General features: G+C 41.1%; 1 protein-coding gene across 3 annotated transcripts in view; it reads right to left on the reverse strand.

Annotated features, from left to right (window-relative positions):
* Positions 1-304: 304 nt before the first annotated feature.
* Positions 305-17,257, reverse strand: part of LOC308560556 (uncharacterized protein C1orf87) — a 54,251-nt gene continuing 37,298 nt past the window's right edge. Inside the window, exons 9-12 of one of the 3 annotated variants that reach the window (XM_081144570.1) lie at positions 16,591-16,655; positions 11,208-11,287; positions 7,523-7,730; positions 305-1,163 (exon numbers count right to left, since the gene is read on the reverse strand). In XM_081144570.1, the coding sequence (XP_081000696.1) occupies positions 1,003-1,163; positions 7,523-7,730; positions 11,208-11,287; positions 16,591-16,655 (514 nt within the window). In that variant the 3' untranslated portion in view covers positions 305-1,002. Of the gene's footprint in view, positions 1,164-7,522; positions 7,731-11,195; positions 11,288-16,590; positions 16,656-17,257 lie in introns of all 3 variants that reach the window. The other 2 variants (XM_081144569.1, XM_081144571.1) reach the window with 2 other exon arrangements.

Consider the following 17,257-nt stretch of genomic DNA (forward strand, 5'->3'; position numbering starts at 1 on the left):
ATGAGATACTCTACAATATAAAATGGATAAAAGGGAGTGCTCAAGAGAGCTTCCTGTTCGCTTTTTCCCTTGAACCCAACTCCTTCATGTCGTCTCCACACAGATGAGAAAACCAGGACCCAGGTTGCTCAGCATTAGTGATGGTGCTGGGAACACCTTTGTACCTGAAGTCCTGGACTAGTGTTCATTCAAGGAGCTCGCGCTGTGTGGTGTGATGTGTGTGTGTGTGTGTGTGTATGTGTGCATTGTGGAAGGTGCAGAGTTGTGGGGGGATGTTAAGGATAGAACTATGTAAACTGCAGCAAAGTGAAAGTTTTGCTTTATTTTTCTGCCAAAAGAAGTAAAGAAAATGCTATCCATTTCTAGAATCCTTTGTCCCAGGAGTCCCTCTTCAAAGCTTCTATCCAGTACTCTAGGAAAGCATCCCTGGAGACAGTGCAACATTATCTAGTTTTGTAGTAGAGAAAATATTGGGCTTGTTTAGAAAACCTCACTTGGAATTCTACTTCTTAGTATTAAGATAATATATTGTTAATGCTTTTATTTTTCCTATAACGTGAACATCTTTCCCAGAATAGTGATTAGAAGGGCTGACTTACTCATCCAACAACAAGATATTTAGGTCTATTATGTGACAGGCCTTTTGGGGAATTGACAACATCTAGCATGTTTTTTTACTATATGGAAAAACATAGTTTGATCAGCAATGTAGAAAAACTATGTAATATTCATAATAAACTTTATTAGAATAGAAGATTTTAAGAAATTGGGTTCTTTCCACTTCAGAAGAGAAAACCTGGTTTTCTCGGATCACTTCGAGCTGCTTATGAGCAAGCATCACAGCCAGAAACCAAGTCCAAGTCCAAAGCATCTACATTAGCTGCATGGGCCTCCACTCTGACAGCGTCTGCCTCCACCGCTACACTCAGGCTGGGCATAAACACGCGTCTGGGTAAAAAGGGAGATAAAGGAAACATCTGTTCTCACAATATGGGCTTGTTATCATAGCTCCTTTAAGTACCGGAGTGCTGGTTCCAAGAGCATATTTTCTCCCGAACGAAATCTCCTCAAGGCCTGGTCGATTTTCCGAGGGCTCAGGGACAGGTTGTAAATGAGGTTGTAGTTGTGAATGAGGCGCCTGGCTCGCTCCTTCTCCAGGGCTCCTGTGATTAGGTTGGGTTGGTGGGAAGTTTTTAAAAGAGGGCACAGAGAACAAATAAGAATAAAAAATCTATTAGCTTGAATGACTTCAGAGTAAACATGGAATGATAATACTTGAATCTTTAAGCTTCTTAAAATCAATCAACACCCTAAAAAGATATTTCCAGTCCCGGTTGCATTATAGATGTCAGGAGGATTTTGAGGGTGGCTTTAGGGAGACGGGATGGGGGTCCATAAAATCTGTAGACAGATTCTAAAGCAATTTAAGCTTGTTTGTGGCCATAAAACTTTAAAAGCCAAGTTTTGAAACAGGTGGGGTGTCTACTTTAAACAATTTTTAATGGTTCTGCTTCATTTTTATCTGTGAAGCATCCAAACATATTCCTAAACATGCAGAATTCAAAAAGCACATTTTTATGCATCTCTGGGAATGTGTTTACTGTGACTCCCTCCAGCTTGCTGTGTAATCACAGGGAAATCATATAATTTCTTGTGGCTCAGAGTCTGAATCTGCCCAACAGAAATGGTGGTGTTTATCATTATAGGATGTACTCTGGTACCTACTTGTTGTATATACCAGTGCCAATGTGTCTTCTATGGTAAGGTTAGATAGATTTCAATAGTTGTGAAGAGTTTAGGTGTAGAACATAGCACCAGCCAAGATCAACAATTCATTCATATGCCCCTAATTGTGAACTTACATATGTCAGATACTGTGCTTGGGAATATAGAGGGTTTAGAAAGGTGGCCTATTACCTCAGGAAGCTCCCCAACCAGTTGGAGCTAAAAGATTTGCAAAAAGTTAACTAAAGTGCAACAACAATAACAACAATGACTGATACTTATATATAAAAGTCATCATGTTTCAGGCACCCCAGCATTTTACCGACAACAATTCATTCAATCCTTCTGAGAACCCATTTTACAGAGAGAGAAACTGAGACAAGGAGATAGTAAGTCACTTGCTCAAGGTTGCTTTGCTCGAGTCCATGCATTAAATCACTCCACTAGATTACAGAATTAGGGCGATGAGATTGTTTCTAGTCAGGCTCATATTGGTTACTAGATATATTCCTTGATTGTGAAGCTCTATGCTATCAGTGTCAGTGAGAAGATTTTAAATATCTCCTAGAGGGAAGAAAGGTACATCCCTTGCATATTGCTTTATTACTTTCCTGTACTTGTGCAGACTGTAATAATGACTGTGAAATTCTTTCTCAAAGAACCCATAGGCAGTCCCCTGGTCATTTACCCAAAGCTACTGCCAGTCGTAAGAGTGAGGTCTGCGGAAACCTGTCATCTCTGTTTAAGTTACCAAGTGCTGTTCGTATTTGAGCGTGCAAGGAATGCTGAGCAAGATGCCCCCCTGAACTCGCCTCTAATAGGTGTTCTTAACAGTGGACTACCGACAGGTGGTCCTAATGTGATTTCTTCATTCACTTCTCGTCTGTCCAGTCCTATTCTATAGTCCACCCCATCCTATCCCAGCTCGTTTGTTTCTCTCCTCTCAGATTTGTTTATTGTCTCTCTCTTCTAGTAGAACGTTGGTCCTTTCCTCTGCAGAAATCTCTTTCTTGGATGTTGGCCAAGGGCATCTCTGCAGATCTCTGGATTGGCTGCTGGCAGTCTGGCTTGGAATCGATCCCTCAGGACACTTTCTTATACTGAATGTCTGTCTTGGAAAATTACTTTAACCTTTGAGCCTTGATTTCTTCGACTTTAAAGTAGGGATAATGAAATTGTATAAAAATCAATAAAATAGTAAGTGCTTAGCAAAATGTTCAGAACTAGTAAGCACTCATTAATGCAGGTATTATCATAGGATAATTAGAATAATTATAACATCAACATTATTTAAAATATATAAGAATGTATTTTAGTAAGAAATTATTTTTAAAATATACATATAATTTAGTTTATATTTTAATTTAAAATTTAAAATCATGTTAAAAATACATTTAGGAATCACCACTGGTGTGTGTGGGGGAGGGGGAGGCATTTCCTATTTCCTAAGATTTACCATTGGTAGGGGATCCCTACTGTCAAACAAAAGTCTGTTGACTGCCTTCTCTGGATGGCTCATTTGGTTGGAGTGTTGACCATACGTCAAAAGGGTGCAGGTTCGATTCCCAGTCAGGGCACATACTTAGGTTGGGGATTTGTTCCCAGTCAGGGTGAGTATCATATGGGAGGCAACCAATCGAAGTTTCTCTCACATCGGTGTTTCTCTCTTTTTCTCCCTCCCTTCCTCTCCTCCTTCCTCTGCCTCTAAAAATTAATTAAAAAACATATCCTTAGGTGAGGCCTAAAAAAAAGTCTATTGACTGGTATTTGTATCTGTCTAATTTACTGTCATTAGGGGCTGCCCAGGACAGCTGCATAAAGTAACCCTTACAATCCACCTTAGTGATGGAAAGCTCGTCCTTCCCCCACCAGAATCAAAATGAAAGAAATAAGAAGAGCCTCTCTAATGCCTACTTCATTTTATAGTTCACAAAGAACTTTCAAATCTCATGTGATCCCTTCTCAAATCTGGCAGGTATATCATCTCATTATCAGTCTTCTTTTACAGAGGATGAACCAGGCTCACAGAATATAAGTGACTGGTTTTCAGGACTCAGAAATTGGTACCATCTGGACTTGAATCTAGGTCTTTTGGTAAAAACAAACAAAATGACAGATGAAACCTAATGTTCTTTCTGGTATTTCATGGGAATTCGGTGTAGTGGGAAGTCCAATGGATCTGGGCTTGGATTATGGCTCAACTTCCTACTGTGAGCTTGGCTTTCTCCTCGGTAAATAAGGACACCACGTGGCTGATGTGAGGAGCTAGTGATGCGCGCCGAGTCCAGACCCACCCAGGGAGTGCCCTTGAGGGCTCTCAGAGTCTGCCACCTTGAACCCTAAAATACTTTTTATCTAGCCTTTAGTTCACTGGGAAAATTCCAAATCTACCATTCATCCAAACATTTATCTCAACCACCCTTCTTTCTTTAGAAAACATGACCAGTTATTCAGTCATTTCTTATTCCCTCTACTCAAGGATATTCTCTTGACAACTCTCATTAGAGAATAAGCACCAAGTAGGTTCCCAGAAACGCTAATTTGATGATGGATCATCAGCCTTCATCTTGGATGGAGAACGCCCTGGTCTACATATTTCCTTGCACATGGTAAAGAACAGTGATTCATCAGTGGGCAAAGTAGGTATCATCTGCTCAGTGTTTAGAATGGGGCTGTGGTGCTCTGCTAAATACTGTGGTTAATAAACCAGCAATATGACTTCAGTTAACGCTCTTTCCTAATTAAAGATAGTTATAGATGTTCCCAGATCTGGCTGACACATTCCTTGGCTGTTGAGGAACTAATGAATTTCATAGAAACAGAGCAAACAGGCATAAATAGTGAAGAGGCCATAAGAAAGGCATTTCAGATCTGCTGGAATCTGCCTCCAAAGTCAACAAAACTCCGATTTTCCTCAGAACAGTTCAGAAGTATGAGAAAAGTCCCAGTCTTTGGGAAGTCCTTAGCAACTGAGTTTATGATCCATCATCCATCATCATAAATCAGCATTTGTTTCTTTAAAAATGTCTTATTTCTACTCAGTTTTTTGTTTTATTTTGTTTCATTTTTGTTTGTAACCTCACCGCCCCTTTCACAGTCCTGGTATGAAAACTTAGATTCTCGTGATTATTTCAATAACCTTTTTATCTTCTCTTCTCCAGTATCTCCCTTAAAGTACTTATCTCAGCTTTCCTTGTGTTCTCTTTTGGTGAACACCGGGTAGAGAATGAAACCCCACCCTGGCCCTCAGGATTCACAATAGTGTCTCAACTTCATTATCTAACCAACAGGAACCTCCAGTTCTGACCTGTTCACTCTCTCCCCCTCATACTCATTCCCACCTAATCTTTGCAGAAGATGGTTTCAAACTTGGAATGCCCTACCCAGCTATCCAAAGTCTACCTCTCCTCAGGCTAATCTCAAGCTCTCTTTTGCATGGAGCCCTCTCTGAGTACCCCAGCTCACATTAGATGATGAGCTTCCTTTCATCTCTCTCTCTTTTCTTTGGGCTCTTTAACTCTTATTTGTGTCTCTAATTATAATACTTTAATATATACTGTTTTGTTTTTTAAAAGATTGACATCAATTTACTGCTAATCTCTATGTTTTACCTTTTTACCTAAAAGCCCTTTGAGGCCAGAGACCATGTCTCATTCTTTCTCGTTTCCTTCCTGGTCCAGCTTCTGGAACAGGGCTGGGCTCATAAGAGATGTTTGTTTAATAAATGAGCTTCTAATTTAGCTAAATAAATGTTCATTTGAAATTTTTATTTTTCCTTCGCTTTGTATAATTATTAAAAGTCCTTGGGCATCAGAGGGTAGTTATACTTCATGTGGTCTACATTTAACTTGCTTTGGAAATTCACAACAGAATGAAGCAAAAAGAAAAACACACATAGAGAATGAGAGCCAGGCATTGCTATTGTTGTATGACTGCACGTAGAGAGTACTAGTGCATATACTAGTTCTCCTTAAAAATTAATTACTTCCAGTTTTAAGGTGTAAAATGTGATAATTAGATACATGTGCATATTGCTAAATGTTTACCACATAAGGTTAGTTAAAACACCCTTCACTTCACATAACTACCATTTTGTTGTCACTATTATGGTGAGTTCGTGAAAGCTCTACTCTCATGCTTATGCTCAAGTATACAACAAATATTGTTAGCTAGTCACCATACTGCGCATAAGATCCTTGGGACTTAATTTGTCCTGTAACTGAAAGTTTGTCCCCTTGGACCAATGTCTCCCCATTCCCTTTAGCAACTACAGGTCTCTCCGTTTCTTTGAGTTCAATGTTTTTAGATGCCACATATAATACCCAAACTCCTCACGAACCACAGTATGTGATTAGATACAACAGTTCCGGTCCATATGCTGCTGTGTAAGCTCCTCGTTTCCATTCCCCTGTCTCTGAGCACTGGGACTCATCCTCTCTCACTTGGACATTGCAGTGGCCTCTTTTCTCTTTTTCCTATTTTCATTTTCTCCTTTATTCATCCACAGTCATTAAGGATCTTTCTGAAATGCACTTTTATCATATGCTCCCCAGCTTAGAAACTCTCAGTGCTACTCACTGTCTTTGAATTAGGTCCAAATTCCCTGGTCCAGCGTCTAAGAGCTTCCGAGATATGGTCCTATCCCATATCTCCACCTTTATCATTTAATATTCTTCTTTTAAATTTTTAAAAATTATTTTATTTTTAAACTATTTATTTTTATTTTAAAATTATAGTTGACATTTATTTCTTCTTCTTAACAGACCCTCTATTCTGTCCAAACCAAGCTCCTTCTGTTGAGCTTTACATATAACACTTGGCTCGGCAATCCTGCACCTTTGCCAGAAAGGGCTGTTTCATTCCTTTGTATACAGACTGCATTTTCTCTTACTGATCCATTTCACACTATGACCCATTCCCTGATCTCCTCACTACGCAGGAGTCTCCTTTTTCTGAATGCCCACATAGCACACTCTAATGGCATTTACCACCTTCCGTCTTGAATTTAGTTATTTATGTACATTCACTCACTTATTTATTGCCTCAAAAATATGTTAAACAGAATTGTGCAAAGTGCTGGGGATTAAAAAAGGAATGTAGTCTACTGGTGAGATAGTACAAAGCCCTTAGATAAAAAAAATACAATATATCAAGTATGATAATGGATGTTAAAGAACTGTGAGAGGCCAGATAAAGGTTTGCCTAGATCTGTCTGGGGAAATCAGGGAAGTCTCAGAGGAGCAGAGCTTGAGTTCCAACATGTAAGATGTTTAGGCACTAATTAGCCAGGTGGACAAGATCAGCAGCTGTCAGGAGGTGGGGTAGGTAGACAAGAGGCAAACAGCTCAGATGGCGGGGGTAAGGTTAGGAAAGGCAAGCCCTAGAAGAAGCAAGGGAAGTCTGACAAGGCAAGGCATTCGTTACGACTGGGTAAGATACGATGAAAGAATAACAATTGAAGGAGAAGAGACTCGTCAGGTGGGCAGGGACCAGATTTTGCTTTCTAAGAAGCTTGGCGCTCAGCCTGTTAGAGGCAGGCCGAAGTGTTTCCATGAGGGGCATGAGCTTGGATGGTGGGCTAGACTCGGGCAGTGGCGCGGAGGGAGGGGCAGAGATACGAAGAAACTGTGAGCAACCTGGTGGGGGTTCATTCATGTCTGATTCACTGCTCAGCACAGTGCCAGGTACATAATTTATATACAAATGGTGTTTGTTAAGAAATGAAAGAAAATGTGTCCGCTTTCAGACTAGAACGTGAAGAGAAAGGTGTATCAGTTGGAAGCGTCACACACGTCACCTGCGTTACTCAGATCACACAGGTAGAGGGCATTTTCCAGCTTCCTGAACCTGTCGATCCACGGCTCACATTCTTCACACTTGTTCCTCATGGCTGGACTCACAAAAGGTTGGGAGACTGGCCTGATCATCAAAGAGCTCAGGGGATCTTTGGGAACTGAAGTCTCAGCAGGAAGGTTTTCTGGCTGCAGCTCCTCTTCTGGAGGTTTCTACCAAAAACAACACAAGCATCTCACTGGCAACACATTCACCACCCAGAGCTCCTCCAGTCTTTTGGCCAAAGATGAGGCCACACAACGAGTAAGATTTCCTGCAAGGCCTGGCTTTGTAAAGCTAGGAGGACGTGTTTCAAATCCCCAGTGCCAAAGGACCAGATCGGCCAAGTCTTGTCAGATATAAACTATGCTGAGTGCTTTTTGGGTTTTTTTAAAGAAGGATGAAATCATGAATTTTATTCAGTTTGCATTTCTGATTTATATAAAGCAAAGTTTTTGTAACTAGCTGAGACTCTTCATGATGTTCTACTCTGTTTTGTATTAGTGGCATCCACAGGGCATGGGTTTCAGGAAATGCTTTAACTTCTTGGTAGGAAACCTCTGGATCATGAATGTGAGTTTCTTGACAAAGAATGACTGAAACAGTAGTGCTATTACTTTAGGCTTAGTGGGCTCATTATAGCAGACCATAAAGCACCTCTCGTTCTGTCTGTCCCAGTCATTGAACAAAGGAAGCTGAGGCCCAGAGAGTGGAAGTGACTTACTAAGATCATACAGTGAATGGTAGACACAAAACTAGAGCAAGGGTCTAGAGGTTATGTCTAGTTCATCTTGGTATTGTAACCCCATGGTCAGTATACAATAGAGATGGTTTTTTTGTTTTGTTTTGTTTTTTAGAATAAATAGACAAGTCCCAGTAGGGCCATGTAAGACATCCTGTCACCTACCATGTAGAGAGAGTAGGCTATGATCTGATCTGCCCAACTCCACTTTTCTAGGTATTGCTGCTCTCTACATGGTTGTAGAGAGAACCGACATGTGTCTAAGTACTTAGTATAGGACTGTGCACCTAATGAAACATGAATCAATGAACACATTGTCCAGTGATTTTGGAAGCATTTGTGAGAGGCAAAGACAGAGAGATAGACAAATGGAGATTACTGTGCATGAGAGGTAGGTACTCTAGCAGGGTTTCTACTGTATAGGAAATGAGCAAAAGCTGGTCTGCTGAGAAAGATATAGATAGATAATAGATGACGATGATGATGATAGATAGATGATAGATGATAGATAGATGATAGATAGATAGATAGATAGATAGATAGATAGATAGATAGATAGATGATAGATAGATGATAGATGATAGATGACAGATAGATGATAGATAGATGATAGATAGATAGATAGATAGATAGATGATAGATAGATAGATAGATAGATAGATAGATAGATAGATAGATAGATAGATAGATAGATATAGAGATATGAAGCTGACAGCAGAGAGGAGAGAATAGATATGGGAAGTTATGATGATGTTGAAGTTCCTGATTTTAGTTCATTGTCACATTTCTAACTTCAGGTAGTATAATATGCTTCTCTATCCATCCAATAAATTGTGTTGGTAGAGTCGGTTCTCTTAATTGCTAACGAAATAATCTTAACTAATTCACCACAGAATTATGCCTCTAACTTTTGTATACGATCTGTGCGTCCCCCAACTTTCAAATACCTGAGTTTTTCCAAATTTGTACCTTTATCCCAAACTTCTCACATATAAGCTATGGAAATTCTGTAGCTCTAACCTAGTCATTGCAGTAAGAAGCCAAGTTTTGAGTTTGTTAGCAAACATGGATTGAGCTGCTGCTAGGGATGGGAAGAATTGTTTCATTTGAAAAAAAAAGAATGATATATGAACTTGTACCCATATAGATGACCAGCAACCAGTAAATTTTAAGAGATTAACATAAAAAAATTCCACTTTGATAAAATTGATTTTGGGAAAGGCTGCAAGTTTCCTAAAGAAAACCAAGCAGTGAGTCTTAGACTTGTTAGAGCTTTGGACCATTTTAGAAATCCAAAGGAAGCTTTAGATAACCTACCCAGGTGAGTGCACATTTGCAGACAGCTTGGTGGGTATTTAGAGAGTTCAAAGAGATCCTTGGATGTGAGAAACTGATTCTAAATAACTTGGTATTTCTTCAGATAGTTCAACATTTTGTTTGACCACTAAAGACAGGGAAATGGGAAATTTGTATGGACCTGAATTAAGCTCAACTCAGTCACTCACTCACTCACTCACTCACTCACTCACATACTTGATACTGTTCTGGTCCCATTGTATCCAAATGAAATCCAAATTCCTTTCTTGGCACCTAAGACCATTCAAGTGCTTGTTCTTGCTCAACTTCTTTCAGTCCTACTTACCCATCTCTTTCCCCAGCCACACAGAATCGGAAGAAAATGAGGCAGCCTCATTCCTTATACGTGCTGTTCCTCTTCCCCCTGTGCCTTGATGGGCGGGCTCCTCCTCCTCACCCTTCAAGGCCCTGACAGCTGGGTGAGGGGCAATCCTTTGCAGCCCCTTTATCCACACAGCACTTCCACGGGCTATTGCAATAGTCCTTAGAATCCCTCTCTCCTCCATCAGAGATCTGGGGACTGGGCCTGTGACATCATCACTTGTGGGTCTTGGGGGTCTTGTTAGCAGCTGGCACATGGTTCTCAAGACACGTTTACTGAATGAATCAGTGAAAGAGTGAATGCTTTTCTCTGGGGCAGTAGGAAAGTTGCTTTACCAACCTCTGCTTCAATTTCCCTTTCTGAAAAGTGGGACGATGAATGCTGTCTATAGGGGGAGGGCTGCGAGAAGAGTCAGTTCCTGCCGAGATGCAGCAAACCCTCCAACAAGAGGCAAAATAAAAGAGCAAAGTGTATTTTTCATAATCTCATTCACAACAGACGTAACACTCAAGGAGAAAAGCATTTGCTGTTGTTTCTTGTGTGGCAAGCGGCTTGCCAAAATGGATACTATTTTTCTAAAATATTTCAAAGTGTGAAGAGCATGAAGAGGCCTCCCGTCATTTTAAGATGAATTATGTTCTAATCTGGGCATTTAAAAAACAACAACAACAGAAAAACTCAGGCTAGTTTTCAATTCTGTCTGCATCTTCTCCTGGCTAAGTGCTGGGAATATTAAAACAGATTGTAACTTCTTGCCAGATTTTTTTTTTTTTTTAAAGCAAAGAGAGAACCCATTATATTTTAAAATGTGATGCCTGGTGAAAAGGTCACTCTCAGTTTCTGGAAACTGGACTGAAGATGTTAAAATAGGTCTCCTCACCACCCTTTATTTTGGTGGCAGCTGTTGGATTGCTCACAGGCTTTGGAAAGACACCTGTACACGTGCTAGAGGTCCAGTTTCTTGGGGCAGATGGCACGCCTGTCACCAAGTGGTGATGAGGTCCCTGCATGCATACCGACCAGGACAGGGACCAGCCCACACTCTAGGACTTCTGCTTCCCTTCTCTACCGGAGGAGTCTCAAAGTCAGAGACAATCTGACATCAAGGCATTGGGTGGAAATAAAAAACTCAGAAGGGAGGGCCCCACCAGGGCCCCACTCAGCACCAGAGACCAGAAAGGGAAGGATGGGGGAAGCCCTTTCCCGAGCTCTGTATACCCAGGGGAGTACCGCATGGTCAGTGCTGCCTCGAGACATCTCAGTAACTTCGGCCTGCACTGGAGTGGCAGAGGTTTCTTTTCCAATCTTTCCTGGGTGAGAAATAAAAAGTGGAAGGGTTTAGTTTGGTCTCTACATTTTAATACATACACGCATACCCCCAGGCAAAGAAGATATTGAGGCTCTGCTCTGTGGTTGTCGCTGTGCTAGGTGGCGGGGACACATGGGCGGATAAGAAGATCAGGTTCCCATCCCAATGAAGCTCTCGAAGGGGAGGCAGATGCTAAATAACTGCTCAGAATGATCATTTAAATTGCAAACTATCACAAACACAACAAAGAATGTGAAAATATTTATTTATTTATTTATTTATTTTTAATATGTTTTTATTGATTTCAGAGAGAGGAAGAGACAGAGATAGAAACATCAATGATGAGAGAGTCATTGATCGAGCCCACAACCCGGGCATGTGCCCTGACTGGGAATCGAACCCCGATCGCCTGGATCCTAGGTCCACTCTCAACTGCTGAGCCACGCCCGGCCGGGCAAGAATGTGAAAATACTTAAACTCATTTTGGAGTATGTTTGAGAATGGTAGAGGGTTAAAGAAGGCTTCTTGGAGGAAGTGACACTTAAAATTGGGGACCTGGAGGATGAGTAGGAGTTTCCAGGCAACTCCAGGTGGGGCGCACATGGAACAGAGAGCTCCAGATAAGCACAGACAATGGCTTGTAGGACCACCCTGAGCCTGAAGGGCTTTCACCGTCTGGGGAGCGGGAAGGGACCTCTTCTGGAGGCCCTGTCTCTTAACACAGAAGCAGGCACTTCTGCCCTTCTCTCCACACAGGTGTGCACCTGAAGGCTCAGGTAAAACCTTTGTATTCTCCTTTCCTTGCTCCTTTCAAAGGTCAGAGCAGAGATCCTGTGCAGGAAGATGTTTGAATAGCATATTTAGCCCAGAGATTCTACAGTCCAAGTATAACTTGCTCAGTTGTCTGCCTTCATGGACAGAATAGATTTCTTTAGGATGCAGGAAAAAGACATGAAGACCTTCTGCTGAAATCCTTCAAGGCTTATTGTGGGTACCACTCACTCATCACTCAGTACCTTCCATCAGCCTGGGGACTCATTTATTTAAAAAATCTGTGCGATGACCACACAGCACAAATTTCTGGGCATTTCAGCTTCAATGTTTAATGCATGATACAAACATGCCATTAAGAAATACATATTGCTTCTGAGTTGGGTTTCACTATTTTCAATAAAAATGAGCCAGTAATACATTTTAATCAAGAGGTAGAGGGCAACACTGTACCATAGTGGTGGAGGGTAGAGGCTCTGAAGCCAGAGAACTTTGGTTTGAGACCTGACTCCTTTCTCTACTGGCTGCATGACCTTGGGCAAGTTACTTGTCCTCTTTGTGTCTCAATTTCCACTTCTGTAAATTGGAAATAATGCCACCTATAGGTTATTGTAAGGATTAAATGAACTAGAAAAGGTAAAGCAAATGCCTGGAGCATAGCAAGTGCTCACTAAATGTTAAGTAATAGAGTTACCAAGGTAAGGATGTTTATATAAATAAACTCACCTATCAGATTAAAAAACCTTTTGTTAGACTTTTAACACTGCACCTGCGAATCATTATGAATCTTCTCCCTCAGTTTCTTGATGGAGAAAACAATGTGATGTCATAATCTTCTCTGAAGCCCCAGCACCCTGCAGTAGACTAAGGACTCAATGCATGCTTGTTGACTAAGTGAATAATCATGTGCCTTAATTTGGAGTCTGGTAAATAAAATCACTAATCTGCTTCTCCAATTTCTTTTCAGGCCCTAGAAGAGACGGAATTTTCTCTGTACTTCTTTACCCTCCCATACTTAACCCAGATGCTATACAGAGTAAAACTTAATAGATGCTTAATGAAGATCATGATGACAGCCAGTTAGGGCAGCCCCTTCCAGGCAGATCTAGTTTAATCTGCTGAAAACTTAAGCTGTCATGGGAACCCATCATCACCTAGGAGCAGTGGCCCCTGCTTATTTTACCCAGATTGTGAAAGAAAGCTTTCTGTTTCCTGTAAATGAACAAAGCTTCAAATTACTCTGAATCACAGAGTTGGGGAGTTAAAGGGATTCGAGAAACAGTGTATAGCATAAGGGCAGAAAGATGAATTTTGCTGTCAGACCTGAATGCTAATTCTGCTTCTTCCCTTTATAAAGCTTTTGGATTTTAATTCTGTCATTTGTGAAAAGGGGATGATACAAGCAATTTGCAGTAATGTGGGGATTTAAAAAATTTGCCTTAACACAGGGAAGATGCTCAATACAGAATTTATTATTTGTTGTTGTGTTACTATAATTTTAAGGCCTTAAGAAAACCTAGTTTCCCTGGGGCAGAGAACTTAACATTAACTATGATGTGCCAGGCATTTTTCTGGGCACGGTTTCTATGCATTATCCCTCTTAGCATAAGATCTAGAACCTAGACTTTGTCCTGGTTCAGGTTCTCTTTATCGTCTGCACTTCTAAAAGTTCCATTAGCAGAAAATACAGGCTAGTCTTCCTGGCCTCTTTTAAGCTTCCCTGTCTCCTTCTTAATACTTATAAGCATATAAAAAGGTAATGATTTGCACATGTAAAAATCATTTGAGAAACTCCAAGGCAGAGCTATTTTTTTCTTTCTAACACAGCAGGAAGAATAAATAATAACCATCTGTCTAGTCTGCCAGTTGAAGATTTGTACTGGAGGAAATCAGCCAAGCTGGCTTCTAGAGATTTCCAGGTGTTGGAAGGGTCAGGTTTTACAGGGCTTCCCGTGGATTCCGATAGTTACACAACCAGTGCTCCTGTTCCTTCCCCCACCACCCCTCCCACTAATGACTTGAAATCAGTGGTCTTCAGTGCTGGCTGCTAATATGCTCATACTTGGGGAGCTTTAAAAATGACCAATTCCCAGGCATCACACCAGACCAATTAAATCACAATCTTTAGGGGTGAGAACCCAGTGCAGGACTTGTAAAATAATTCCCTATGTAATTTTAAAGTGAAGCCAGGGTAGGTAGCAACTGATTTAAATAATGGATTCTGGCCTCACTGGACCTACTGAGTGAAGTTTTTGTGAGAAGGAAATCAATGAATGTCAAATACCTATATATGCCTGACACTTCCCACATGTTTTCCTACTTATCTAAAGAATAACCCTGTGAGGTAGAAACTGCCTCCATTATATAGATGAGAAAATTGAGGCAATGAAAGTTTCAGTTACCGGCTTATGACAACAGAGGTAGAGGTAGGCCTGGGGTTCTAACTCATTCATTTATTCAACAAGCATTTGTTAAGTGCTTACTTTGTGCTAGGCATTGTTCTGGGCACCATGATACAACAGTGAAGAAGACATAACCTTCTCATGGGGTGTGCATTCCAGTGGGGTTGGGGGGGGCTAAACAAGTAAATATGTAAAATAATGTCAAGTAGTGAGTACAACTAAACCAATTATAGGTGTAGAAAGTAATGGCAGTCACTATTTTAGAGAGGGAATTTGCCAAAGGTCTCTCTGAAGTGAAATATAAATAGAGTCATGAGTGAGAAAACAAAGGAGAAAAGCATGAAAATGTCTGGGGAGAGAGGATTCCAGAAAAAAGCTATGACAAGGGCAAGGATCTCAAAGAAGGTCTGCTCCGTGCATTCTAGCAATAGCTGAGAAGACAGCCTCGCTGAGCCAGAATGAAAAGGAAAGAGAGATGGATTAAGTATTCACACAACTAGAGGGCAGCATGGGCCATGCATGTGACGGGAGCTGGGAGGGTTTTTCGCTTCCCAGCATTCATTCCTTCTCTGGTATCAGTCCCGTCATTGCCCTCTTATAGTGACAGCAACTGTGTTTTGCTTTGCGAGGACCGCTCCTTCCCATCCCAGTGCTGTGGTGGGGCAGGAATGTCTCAGCTCCAGGCTTGGTCTCAAATAGTTGAAGACTAGGGTGGGTCTTAAAAGAAATGAAGAGTGATGTCTTTATAAGAGAAAAGAGAGAAAAATTTAGAAACAGAGGCACAAGAGAGACACAGAAGGAGGAAAGCCACAGGAAGGCAGAGGTGAGGTTTGGAGCTATGCAGACATAAGCCAAGGAATGCCTGGGGCCCCCACCCCTGGAGGAGACAAGGAAGGACTCTTTTAGAGCCTTCAGAGGGAACATGTCACGGCTGACATGATTGATCTCAGACTTCTAGAAGAATGAGAGAATAAACTCCTATTATTTTAAGCCGCCCAGTTTGTGGTAATTTGTTACAAGGCCCTAAGGAAATGAATACACTACCACCCTCTTTTTGCCCTCAGTCTCCCAATGTTTGTATAACCGATCCTCCAATTTCCTGCTGTGAGTTCCCTCTGTTTGACATACCTAGTAAGGTTCCTGTTTTTCTGCTGGAACACAAACTGATATTCTGCCCCACCCCCAAACTCTTAGTACCTTGCATTTTGATCCAAAGGTAATCAGTAAATGGTTGATGGAGATAGTAACTAGAGAAATTGTAAGAGCTGATTAATATCAATGCATATTTTTTCACCTATCATGTTTTATTTTATTTTATTTTTAAAAATATATCTTTATTGATTTCAGAGAGAGGAAAGGAGAGGGAGAGAGAGGGAGAGAAACATTAATGATGAGAGAGTCATTGACCGGCTGCAGCCAGCAACCCGGGCATGTGCCCTGACCGGGAATCAAACCCCGATCGCCTGGATCCTAGGTTGACGCTCAACCGCTGAGCCACGCCCGGCCAGGCTCACCTGTCATATTTTAAACTTGCCAACTGCTAAATATTTTGTCCAACTCACCCTTATAATTTCACTTAATAATATGCCATGGAAATCTTCCCATATCAGGCTAGCCATGTTATTACAGTTGCATAGTTTTATCTATTGGATATACTGTAATTTAAGTAAATGACCCCTAAAGGATCTTGATATTGCTTTCATTTATTAAAACATTAAAAAATTGCTGCCATAAACATATATATGTAAATCTGGAAGAGTTTTTTGTCAGCTATCAGTCAGATAGGTAACCAGCTATGGGATTCCTAGATCTAAGGGACTGTGCGACTAAAATTTCAATAAATAATACCAGCTTCTATAAATGAGCTGCATTCACCGTAAAGATCTATCACTAGAGAATGCTTCATGATATAATAAAAACTGGAGAGTTACGCATTTTATGATCTGACTGGCCTAAAAGAATAGTCATTAAGGTGATTCTCACTCTTATTTTTTCTGCACTGGTGAGCCATATACATTTCTGGGAGCAATAAGATCAAATCCAACAAGCAAACAGCTGGAGCTGAGCATTAGAGTCAACAATAGCTCTGGGAAGCAGGAGGTCCCTGGAAGAATAATATTACTGAGCTCACCTGTAGGCAAATCAGATGACAAATCAGAGGAAGCTCTGTTCAACAGCTCAACAAAATTCTGCCATCTGTGCAAAAAAGGAGACAAAATGTTGGTGGTCAGTATCATTGCTCTGGAAAAATGTGCAATAAAGCTCCAAGTCTATATTGATAGTTTTGAAGGAGCTTTTTTTTTTTTAATCTTCACCTGAGAACTTGATTAGAGAGAAGAAAGGAGAGAGAAAAATCTCTGTGAGAGAGAAACTTTGGTGGGTTCCCTTCCAGAAGCTTCCTGACTGGGTATCAAAGCCGCAACCTTTCAGTGCACAGGATGCTCAACCAGCTGAGCCACTCTGGTTGGGCTTGAAGGAGCTTTTTGACACATTACTCAGGAAGCAATGCAGGAAACAAGAGCTCCTCTACGTATCTCCACAGGAATGGGCTTTAATATAAGGAATTAGGCGGCCACAAAATGACTATACAGGCCAGAATGGAGGTTGATTTCTGCTGCTAGGCTCAGGGTCAGGGCCTCAGCAGATATAGCCTAGAAGCCAGGGACTGCAGAAATTCTGTCTCATGTCTCAGTTGCCCCTGACCATGAGGTTGGTGACTAGGAAGTACAAACTGCATTTTGGCCACTGGAAAACTGATGCCTGCCAGGATCTAGGGCTCTTACTATGGCAGGAGAATA

The sequence above is a fragment of the Miniopterus schreibersii genome (assembly GCF_964146895.1).
Source record: "Miniopterus schreibersii genome assembly, chromosome: 8".
NCBI lineage: Eukaryota > Metazoa > Chordata > Mammalia > Chiroptera > Miniopteridae > Miniopterus > Miniopterus schreibersii.